At 46.1% G+C, this 10,802-nt stretch overlaps 1 protein-coding gene across 4 annotated transcripts in view; it reads left to right on the top strand.

The window, feature by feature from the left end:
- DNM1L (dynamin 1-like) overlaps window positions 1-10,802 on the top strand; it is a 56,665-nt gene that overhangs the window by 27,083 nt on the left and 18,780 nt on the right. For 3 of the 4 annotated variants that reach the window (XM_015412942.1, XM_015412930.1, XM_015412934.1), the window contains exons 3-8: window positions 3,674-3,720; window positions 5,315-5,386; window positions 6,654-6,740; window positions 7,175-7,337; window positions 8,472-8,592; window positions 9,562-9,693. In XM_015412942.1, coding sequence (XP_015268428.1) covers window positions 3,674-3,720; window positions 5,315-5,386; window positions 6,654-6,740; window positions 7,175-7,337; window positions 8,472-8,592; window positions 9,562-9,693 — 622 coding nt within the window. Of the gene's footprint in view, window positions 1-1,326; window positions 1,366-3,673; window positions 3,721-5,314; window positions 5,387-6,653; window positions 6,741-7,174; window positions 7,338-8,471; window positions 8,593-9,561; window positions 9,694-10,802 lie in introns of all 4 variants that reach the window. The other variant, XM_015412950.1, reaches the window with a different exon arrangement.

A 10,802-nucleotide genomic window follows, 5' to 3' on the forward strand; every position in this document is an offset into this window, starting at 1 on the left:
TCTACCCCCAGGTTATTTTGACTCAGACACTTGCTTTGGATGACCAATCTGTTTCAGGGCTATGTATGGTGGGAGAGCAGTGTGGGTTAATGGTTACTTTAGGCCCTATATACATGAAAGGGTAATTAATCAGTATGGTTTTGAGATTATATTTGGATCACCGGGCATGTTGCCTTTTCATGGTGCATTTCGTGTGTGCGTGGTCAAGGTAAATGCAGCAACCAGCTCTGGGTTGGGAAATACCTGGAGCTTTTGGGATTGGAGCCTGGAGAGGGTGGGGTTTGGGGAGGGGAGGGGAGGGAACCCAGCAGGATATAATGCCATAGTCGCGGTGGCTCAGAGGTTAAGACGCTGAGCTGCAGACCGGAAGGTCTGTAATTTGGCAGTTCGAGACCCGAGTTGCCGCGTGACGGAGTGAGCTCCCGTCTCTGGCCCCAGCTCCTGCCAACCTAGCAGTTCGAAAGCTAGAAATTGCAAGTAGGTAAATAGGTACCACTTAGGTGAGAAGGTAACAGCGTTCCATGCGCCTCGGCGTTTAGTCATGCTGGCCACATGGCCCCGGAAACGTCTTTGGACAGCGCTGGCTCTTCGTCCTGGAAACGGAGATGAGCACCGCCCCCTCCGAGTCGGATTCAAGTAGCTTTCGAGCAAGGGAAACCTTTACCTTTACCTAGAACCGATCCTCCAAAGCAGCTGTTTTGTTCAGGGGAAGTGATCTTGGTTGTCTGGAGATCAGCTGTAATGGCGGGAGATCTCCAGGTGCCCCCCAGAGGTGAGCAACCCGAAGCATCCACCACATGGATGTTTAGGCCTAGGGGCTGAACATGATGCGCACCTAAGGCATGCTTTCCCACTGCCCGTAGCTTCTATGCATACAAAGCCTTTTCTAATTTTTCTATTTTCTGCAACTGATTCCTTTTTAAAGTTCCCATCCTTGAGATGACTGTTGTGATTTGCGCAGTTCCTTTATCTCTAGTCAGAAAAATTGTTTGTCATCTGTTGCCTAACACAAGTTCTTCTGCATTGGTCTACGAATGCTGAAGCTCATTAGAAGAAGCTAAATTTGATAACAGCGATGGTGTGGCTGAGAGTGTTGTCTATCTGCCCTGCACTCTGAACGATGGATTTCTGAGGTGGAATGTAATTGTTGTGCCTTACTGATAATCTGCTTTTTCCTCAACTGACTAGCATGTATATTTTGATGCATGTTGTAGATGCAGTAGCAAAACAACAACCACTGAAAAATGGTCTGGGACAAAAGCAAATCCTGTTTAGGTTAATAACCAGGCTTTAATGACTTTTGATGCTGTTTCTTTTTAACTGCAGACCCTGCATCCTGGAAACATTCAAGGCACCTTTCTAAAGGTTTCCCATTCACTTCCTTTCTCCCTGCACAGAATCTGCATGTTCATGGTATTCTAAGCACTAGCATTTCATGCCACTTTTATTCCCGCCTGCTGGCTTACGCGCACATTTACACGCTGGCTGCTGGGCTGAGTAGCTGTTGCTTTGGTGGGCCTGCTGGCTTGCGTTGAAGCCTCCTCCTCCTCCTCCTCCTAGCTTTTGTGTCAGATTAGAACGCAATGCGGAGATTTTACTACTTCTTTTTCTCCCCTCCCCATTATTGTGCTGTAGCTCTTTGTCATAGCTTTCCTTGCTCTTTTGTTACTCCATTCCACATTTAAGCCAGTGGCTGCAGAAGCCTCTTGGAAACAACAGAACAAAGAGGGTGATGGGTTTCAAAGAAGTGGTCTTGCTTAAAAATAGTGATTTGAATTGGACTGTATTTAGTTTGTAGGACTGTCTTTAGTTGAAGCAGGTAATGTTTGAAGGCCTGCAGTTAGAAATATAGCGTTTTCTGAGAGCCAGCCTGGTGTAGTGGTAGGGAGCGTTGGACTTTAATCTGGAGAACCGGGTTTGATTCCCCACTCCTCCACATAAAGCCGGCTGGGTGACCTTGGGTCAGTCACAGTTCTCTCAGAGCTCTCAGACCAGCCTACCTCACAGGGTGTCTGTTGAGGGGAGAGGAAGAGAAGGCAGTTGTAAGCCACTCCGAGACCCCTTTGGGTAGGGAAGAGTGGGGTATAAAGCCAAGTGTTCTTCTTAATACCTTAAGTGGTGGATCAGAGACAGACTGCAGGTGGTCCTTTTTCTGCAGGAGGAACGGTGTGTCCTGTTTTTCAGCACTTCTGTCATCTGTTCTCCTGATATTTTTCCTTACCATGGTTGGGATGAGATGGGGAGTCTGTAGGGGAAAAGGGATTGCGTCAGTGTATCTCTCCAACCCACAGAACTGCCGCTTATCCAGCAGTGGCACCATAAAAGTGCTTGGTCTTGGAACCAACTTGCAATGGCTGTCAAGCTCTTTCAATGGAACATGAAGTTGTAGTTTCGTAGTTGGAGATCCTCCTTGCAGGTCTCTTCTCCCCCCCCCCCCCCCCCCCCCTCAGGAAATTACCCGTGCTGCCCAATCAGAGCACCACTAGCACATGGGGTATCTCTAGACAACATCTATGCTGCATACTTGCTTCTCCTGAAAAAGATCTCCTCATGCCAGCAAAGGGTTAAAGTGTGAGTCATAATGTTCTAGGAGAGGGAAACCCAAATCCCCAAAAGCTGACATGGTGGGCAAAATTCAGTTTACTGTGGAAGCTGGTTTGAAGGGCATGAAGTTCCTTCACCCAGTACACTTGGGTTTTCTCTGAATCTCACCCTGTGTGTTCAGAGTCGTATTCACTCTTCGGAGACTTATATCAGCACAACATTTGATATATATAATAATACTTGGCATTTGGTAAAATGCAGTCATATATTCAGATCATCTGTCTGATGAAGGGAGCTTTGTCTCTCAAAAGCTTATCCCCCCCCCCCCAAAAAAAAATCTCATTGGTCTCTAAAATGCTACTGGGCTCAAATTTACTTGTTCTGCTATAGTCCGACATGGCTACCCTCTGAAACTATCTTCAGAGCACTTTGTGTAAGACAGGTGTGTTATTGTCCCCGTATTTCAGATGAGGGAGGGCTTGCTTAAGGTTGGCTACTGAGTTTGCAGCTCAGTTGTGGTACCCCAGAAGGATCTTGCTAAAAAACCCATTATCTTTGACTTGTGACAAGAGCATTCTGGGGAACAAACGTACAATGCAGTTGCCCTTGTGTTAGAAGAGCAGAGCATTCTGGGAAACAAACGCACAATGCGGTTGCTCTTGTATTATAAAACCAGTAAGGCACAATGTCCCTGATCTAGCTAAAATTAGCCATGGCTTAATCGCTTTTGAAAGCCTGAGTTAATCATGGTTAAATGTGTTACCATTGGTTTTGGTAAGACTTAATCGTGACTAAATGGGGCTGGATTGGGGTCAGCGTGCGTACATTAGATACATCATGTAGACAGTGATCAAAAATCAGGATTAAAACTGATAAGTGTAATAAAAATGTGAGCCACGGTTTTAGGAGTCAGGGAGTCATTGGTGTGAGCAGACATAAACAGCAAAGTGACGTTTTAAGTTCTGAAAAAGGATAAACGGGCTAATTTGGCTAAAGTTGCACAAACCCTTGTTTCGAGTTTTTCACCATGCAAGTTGAGCAAAGGGGTGGTGGGGAGCTCAATCAGGAAATTATACCTGAAACTGAGAATATTGGCTTTATTTTCCTTACTTCTCCCGTCTCTTTCCAGGGGTTGATGCAGAAGAATGGGGGAAATTTCTCCACACCAAAAACAAGGTATGTTTTTGTTGTAAAACATGCGTAACCAAAGGGGTGTGAGATTTCAAATGCTGATTGCAGGCCTCGGCAGGGAGGGTGGGATACAAATCAAACAAATAAAAAAATGAATAAATAAATAAATATGATGTTACAATGCCTCATACTGAATCAGTCCCTTGGTCCATCAAAGTCAGTGTTGTCTACTCAGACTGGCAATAGCTTTCCAGGGCTGAGGTCAACTGGAGTTGCTGGGGATTGAACCTGCGACCTTCTGCATGCCAAGCAAATGCTCTGCCAGTGAGCTACAGCCTCGGTCATAATTAGCAGAAACTGGGGGGGGGGTCATTGTCATCTGCAGCTGGTCACAAACCCTGGTTAGGCTACTTGGATGTAATGCCTAATTTGATACTAAAGGTTTCTTAACCCTGGTTTGTTGTTGCTGTGGGACAGAACCTGTAAATTTACAACTACTGTCCTTCAGGTTCTTCCTGAACTCGTTACAACGAACCATGTAACAGAGAATGCTTCCATTTTTAGAGCAACCTTTGGATAAAAGAGATTTGAAAAATCCTTTTTGTTGTCGATATCTACTTGTTGAGTGTGTAAATGTGCCTGGCTCTTATGACACGATCTTCAAAGGGTCTCACGGTATAATATTTGGAAGGAGCGCCCTTGATGTGTTCCCATGTTGCACCTCGATAGTCAACCGAGATGCTTAAAAAGAGGTATAGTTGACTCAATAAGCACATGTTGTGGCAAATGAAACTTTTAACTTGCGTGCTTTTGCATGCATGACATGTTAAAAACTGGAGTAAATGTACGCTTTCCCTCTGTACACATGTGCAATGAAACCCCCATAATCCCAGTCAGCCTCCATCACAAGTTCCTATTGTCAGAACGCAGACGCAAACAAGGTGGTGCCTGGGGTCTAGATCTGTGTGCTGAGTGGCCGTGCTCTGAGCCCAAGCGGCTTGGGTGGAAGCGCACTTTTAGTGCAGAAAATCAAGATGCCTCCAGGGAATCTCTTCAGCATGCGGAAACCTTTGTCATGCTGCTAAAATGGGGGTGTTCAGAGCTTGTGCTTCTGAACTGACTTATTTGGCATATTTCCTATCCTGCTTTTCTGACCAGTGGTAACCCCAAAGCAGTTTACAAAATAATTACAGAATCAGTTAATTTAAACAGTGTAAAGAAAAAAGCAGAAAACAAAGAAGTACCCAAAACATCCTGGGGTGCTTTGGCATTCATTGGGCTGGTCCATCGAGGTCAGAGGCTTCGAGCAACGAGCTAGGAGCCCTTGGCTCTCTTGCACTTCAGCTTGTACCTCTGGCCTTGCCCAGGGTTTAAATACCTGCAACAGGAAGGGGGGGGGGGAGACACACAATCATTGTACAAACAGCTGGCAGCCATCTTCCCACAATTCCCTTTTGTCCCCCCCCCCCCCCCCCGGTATGTGCAACTTCCACAGGCACACAGCTGTTTGCTCTGCTCACCTGCCTCTTGGCGCTGAGCCCCAGGCACCTGCAGTTCTCAGGCCGCTCGAGGTGACTTGGGCAATGGGGCCGAGCCACACAGCACCAAAGGCGTTCAGCTTCTCCTCTTTCAATTTCAGCTGTACACCGACTTTGATGAAATTAGGCAAGAAATAGAGAATGAAACTGAAAGGATTTCAGGAATCAATAAGGTGAGTGTCCATCATGCTGCTTGCTTCAAACAGGAATGATTATTTGAACTAAGCATCTAGGAAACAGTTCTTCTGTTGCCGGGTCGAAGTGGAACCACAACTGCCTGGTCCCCACTTCCCCCGTTCAGACGAGGCATCGCGTATTGTGTTGATTCTGCTTGCTTTGTGTCATCTGTCCAAAAGTGTTGCGTCGTTGCCTCAGTGAAAAAATTGACTAGGATTGCCTGCATGTTTAGATAAATTAGCTGAGATGCAGGGGAACATAAGAACATAAGATACGCCAATGTTGGATCAGGCCAAAGGCCCATCCAGTCCAACACTCTGTGTCACACAGTGGCCAGAAATATCAGGTGCCATCAGGAGGTCCACCAGTGGGGCCAGGACACTAGAAGCCCTCCCACTGTTGCCCCCCCCCCCAGCACCAAGAAGACAGAGCATCACTTGCCCCAGAGCCCCTATCTATACCTTGTGGCTAATAGCCATTGATGGACCTCTGCTCCATATGCTTATCTAATTCCCTTTTGAAGCCGTCCATGCTTGTAGCCGCCACCACTTCCTGTGGCAGTGAATTCCAAGTGTTAATAAGTTCAGCTGCGAACTCCTGAACGAAGCAAGAAGCTAAGGTCACACTGGCACATTAGGATGTTCCCAGTGTCACGAGCTGCCTTTTCAGGTGGGGTTGTCAAAAAAGGGCAGGGCTGGAAACCAGAGGCCAGGGGTTTTTTTACGATCTGCCAACCAACATCATCTAGTAGTCCCCAGTCCCAGGGATGTTCGTCTTGCCTTGACTAAGTCCAGGGCTTTTTCAGCACTGCCCCCTGCCTGGTGGAATGAGCTCCCACGTGCGATCAGGGCCCTGAGAGTCCTTTTACAGTTCCACGGGGCCTGCAAGATGGAGCTCTTCTGCCAGGCTTCTAGTTGAGGTGGCGGCTGTCTCTCCCCCCCCCCCCCCCGGGCCTCCCTCTCGGTGGGTCAGATCTGTATTACCATCCAGGAACCCAAATGCGAAATAGACTGACCAGAAACTTTATCATAGGAATTTTACTGTATTTTATTCAGGTTTTTAATTGTTTTTAATTCTTTGTATATTGCATATTGTTTACCGCATCTGATGGAACCTGCCCTGAGCCTGCTATGCAGGGAGGGCAGGATACAAATAGAATACATAAACTATAGTGCAGTGGATATATTTTTCCTGAAGGTTGCAGCTGAGCAAACAAATTTGGTAGTAATGATGACTTTCCCCCCTCCCTCCATGAATTTCTAGGGGATCAGCCCTGAGCCTATCCACCTAAAGATTTTTTCGCCAAATGTCGTCAACTTGACTCTGGTAGATTTGCCAGGGATGACAAAGGTAAGAGGGAATTAATGTTGTCACGCAGTTTTGAGAAAGTTCTGCTCTGTTATCGATCAAAATGTGCACAAGACGGCCATATGTGCCAAGTTGTTGAGGTTCCCAGATGTTTCTTGCCAAGATTTCCTATTCTCCATCCCCAACTATTTGATCTATCCCGGTGTTCTCTGCCCCACTTGTGGGGGGTAATACTGCGTTCTTGTTGCCTCTTGCGTGTTCCCGTATGAGGTATAGCATCACAGACCTGGCTGGAGAGCTAAGCGGCTGCAGTTCTTTCATGTCACCTCTGTCCTTCTGGTTTCTTTCTTGGCTTCCTGTTCTCCTTCTCCTCCCGGGATAGACCTGTCAGATTGTATAGATAGTTCTTAAAAGAAGCACTTAAAGAAGCAAGTCATCAGACGCGTTCCACTCTACTTGTGACTGTTTTCTCTTAGGTACCGGTGGGTGACCAGCCAAAGGATATTGAGCTCCAGATCCGGGAACTAATCCTCCGATTCATTAGTAACCCCAATTCAATCATTTTAGCCGTCACCGCTGCCAACACAGACATGGCCACTTCTGAGGCTCTCAAAATAGCACGGGAGGTGGATCCAGATGGTAAGTAGGGGAAGGAAAAAAAATGTAACTAAACTGTAATCTGGAGAACCGGGTTTCCACACTCCTCCACATGTAGCCAGCTGGGTGAACTTGGGTCAGTCACAGTTCTCTCAGAGCGGTTATCTCAAGAGCTGCCTCAGCCCCACCTACCTCACAGGGTGTCTGTTGTGGGAGGGGAAGGTAAGCTGCTCTGAGACTCCAGATGAAGGGCGGGGTATAAATCCAACTCTTCTTCTAACGAAAACAACAGACACATGTGGGTTACCCTCCAAAGGCCAACATAAGCAATTTGGCCTTGCATGCTCTGCGAAAACTAAACAAGTCCAGCAGGGCACGGGTGTCATCTGAGAGTGCATTCCACAGGGTAGGGGCCACAACTGAGAAGGCCCTTCCCCTGGTGGCAGCTAACTGAGCATTCCTGGGTCCCCTGCAAGAGGCTCCTAGAGGATGACTGAAGGGAGCGTGGGAGGTTGTAATGGGAGAGGTTGTTCCATAGGTATGAGGGTACCATACCTTTAAGGGCTTTAAAGGTTAACACCAACACCTTGAATTGGATCCGGAGACTAATTGGCAGCCAGGGCAGCTGCTGCAGACTTGGAGTGATATGAGCTGACCATAATGTTCCAGTCAGGAACCACAGTCAGCAAATGTGCAGAGAATTATAGAAAACACGACTGTGAAAGAAAGCGCAGAAAACAACAAAAGATTCCTTCCAAATAAAGTGCAATCATTACCTACTTATTTCAATATAAATGTGATTATTTCTTAACAAAACTATTCATCCGATACAAAACATATCTCTCTCTATAATAATTCTGTTTTGGTCGTGGGCTCTCCTGAACTCTTTGTGTTTGTACATCGCCAGCCGCAGAAAAACATTAAAATATCCTGTGATGGAAGAAATGTGCAAACACCACATAGAAGCTGCTGTATACCTGAGAATGAGTAGGGTTGAAATGGCCGGTTCCCCTTTTCTTGCAAGGCCTAGTTCAGCGGGCAACTTTTCACCTTCTTCCTCCTCCTTCTTTTTTTTTTTTTTTTTTTTTAACTTTTTGGGTAGCTGCTTCCTAGGCTTGACAAGTTAATGCATGACCAGCTTAATGTAAAATGACAGTTTTCCTGCCGCTCTGATAGGGCGGCGCACCCTTGCGGTTATCACCAAGCTGGATCTGATGGATGCTGGTACCGATGCGATGGATGTACTTATGGGGAGAGTGATACCTGTTAAACTTGGCATCATTGGCGTGGTGAATAGGTGAGTACGGGGGCAGCCAGAGATCATGGGTGTTTTAAGACAGGGGTGTCAGACATAAGGCCCGGGGGCCAGAACCGGCCCATCCAGGGCTCTTATGTGGCCCACAAGCAACTAGTGCAAGGGAAGGGACAGGGGACTGCTCGGGGGCAGTGGGCAGAGCCACTGCAATTGTGGCTTCAGCATGGCAGGACAACCTCGTCCGCAGCAGTCAGGCAGCATGGCAGCGTCTGCCCAGTGCTGCAATGCTGGCTCTCCAGTGTCTGTCCACGTGGCTTTTCCTTTGCACCCCCCTCCCAGCCTATGGGGCCTTGCAGTGAGGATACACCAACTCAGAACTTATTAGCTGCTGTTCTTTATACAGTTTATATCTCTGGTACCTGGCATTACATTTATGGCACACATGGCCCGGCCTGACAAAATGACGTTTATGTCAGATCCGGCCCTCATAACAAATGAGTTCAACACTTCTGTTTTAAAACATTCCTTTTGCTGCAGGACAGCTGTTAGTTCATTCCCATTGTTCTGCAGAAGGGAACAGGACCGCTGCGGTTGCTATGTAATAGAAGCTTTTGATTCTCCAACATTTGGGCCTATTCCTAGATAACTGGTATTCCATGGCTAGTATGATTACGTGACGGGCCACATCTCAGTGGTAGAGCATGTACTTGATATGGAGAAGGTCCCAGGTTCAGTCCCCAGTGTCTCCACTTAAAAGAATCAGATAGATGGGACGTCCATTAGAGTGGTTTATTTTGGCCTTGGTAGACCAATGGTCTGATGCAGTAAAAGGCAGCTAGCACCATTTGTCAGTTGAAAGGTGTAGTTGGCTACCCATGAAGGCGGCAGAAGGTAAGACTGGCAGGAGGAGTTGAAGGGGTTAATAATTTCCTGAAGACAAAAGAGGAAGCATAATAGAAAATGCTTAATTTTAATTGCACTATACTTTGATAACTTTCTCTCTAACTTCAGGAGTCAATTAGATATTAACAATAAGAAGAGTGTGGCTGATTCGATTCGCGATGAGTATGCTTTTCTCCAGAAGAAGTATCCCTCTTTAGCCAACCGGAATGGAACAAAGTACCTCGCAAGGACGCTCAATAGGTATGAGGAATGGCTGTGATCCTGAACTTCAAGTTCAGGTTTTTTTCCAACTGGGTCTGTCTGTCTTTTTCTGGCCCACCCCAATTGTATGCCATTCTCTGTCCCTATTGGTGATACAGGTAGGTTTGAAAATAATCAGGGGATGTGTTGTGGGATGCTCAAAGCAATAGCTGTACAGTGCTTTTTTAAAAAAAATTGTCACCTGCACATGAGTAAATAATGTCCCCTGAGTACAGCCAGTTTTCTTTCTGTAAACAGAAAAAGAACCTGGTGCAGAAAACAACCTCGGAATGATTACATTTCTATTTTTTACTGAGATTCCAAAAGGTTCTAAGGGACAGATGAGTGGCCATCTCCCAGCTGTGGCATTTATTGTTCAGTGTTGAGTCTCATTTGGAAATTGCAGTGGGGCAGCCGTGTTCATCTATCATAGTAAAATAAAACAAATGTCCAGTGGCACTTTAAAGACATTAATCTTGATTTCAATATGAGCTTTTCAGGAGTCACAGCCTTTCTCACCACTTTCTCACACAGATGGAAAATCATGTTGGGGAGTTTTTCTTTTTTTTTAATAATACTTTTTATTGGATTTTCACCATAATGCATAATCACCAAAATTCATAGTATAAATATTACTTAATTATTCATACTTCACATCTTTTATGTACAACAACATACCAACCCCAGATTCAACTGCTTTTCTTGTATGCAATCATATAATATTAGCACACACATCCAATAACAGTAATTTCCAAAATTCTCCTACTTCTTTCTTTCTCATTTTTATAAACATTATTTTATTCTTCCTCATCTCACTCTTTATTTCCTTGGAATAAGAGATTAAATAACTTAGTTTCAGCATCTGTAAAGTCGTCTTTACTAACTATATATTACAAGGGGGTGACCCGCGATACTCGCGGGGGGGCAGTCTCTCTTCCCCCCGTTCTCTCTCTTCCCCCGTTCTCTCTCTTCCCCCCAGTCTCTCTCTCTCTGTCTCTCTCTCCCCCTTCTCTCTCTTCCTCCCCAGTGTCTCCCCCCCTTCTCTCTCTTCTCCCCCAGTCTCTCTCCCCCCCTTCTCTCTCTCCCCCCCCGGCTCTCTCTCCCCCCCT

Source organism: Gekko japonicus, unplaced genomic scaffold, assembly GCF_001447785.1.
Source record: "Gekko japonicus isolate JY-2015 unplaced genomic scaffold, Gekko_japonicus_V1.1 scaffold843, whole genome shotgun sequence".
In the NCBI taxonomy this organism is placed as follows: Eukaryota; Metazoa; Chordata; class Lepidosauria; order Squamata; family Gekkonidae; genus Gekko; species Gekko japonicus.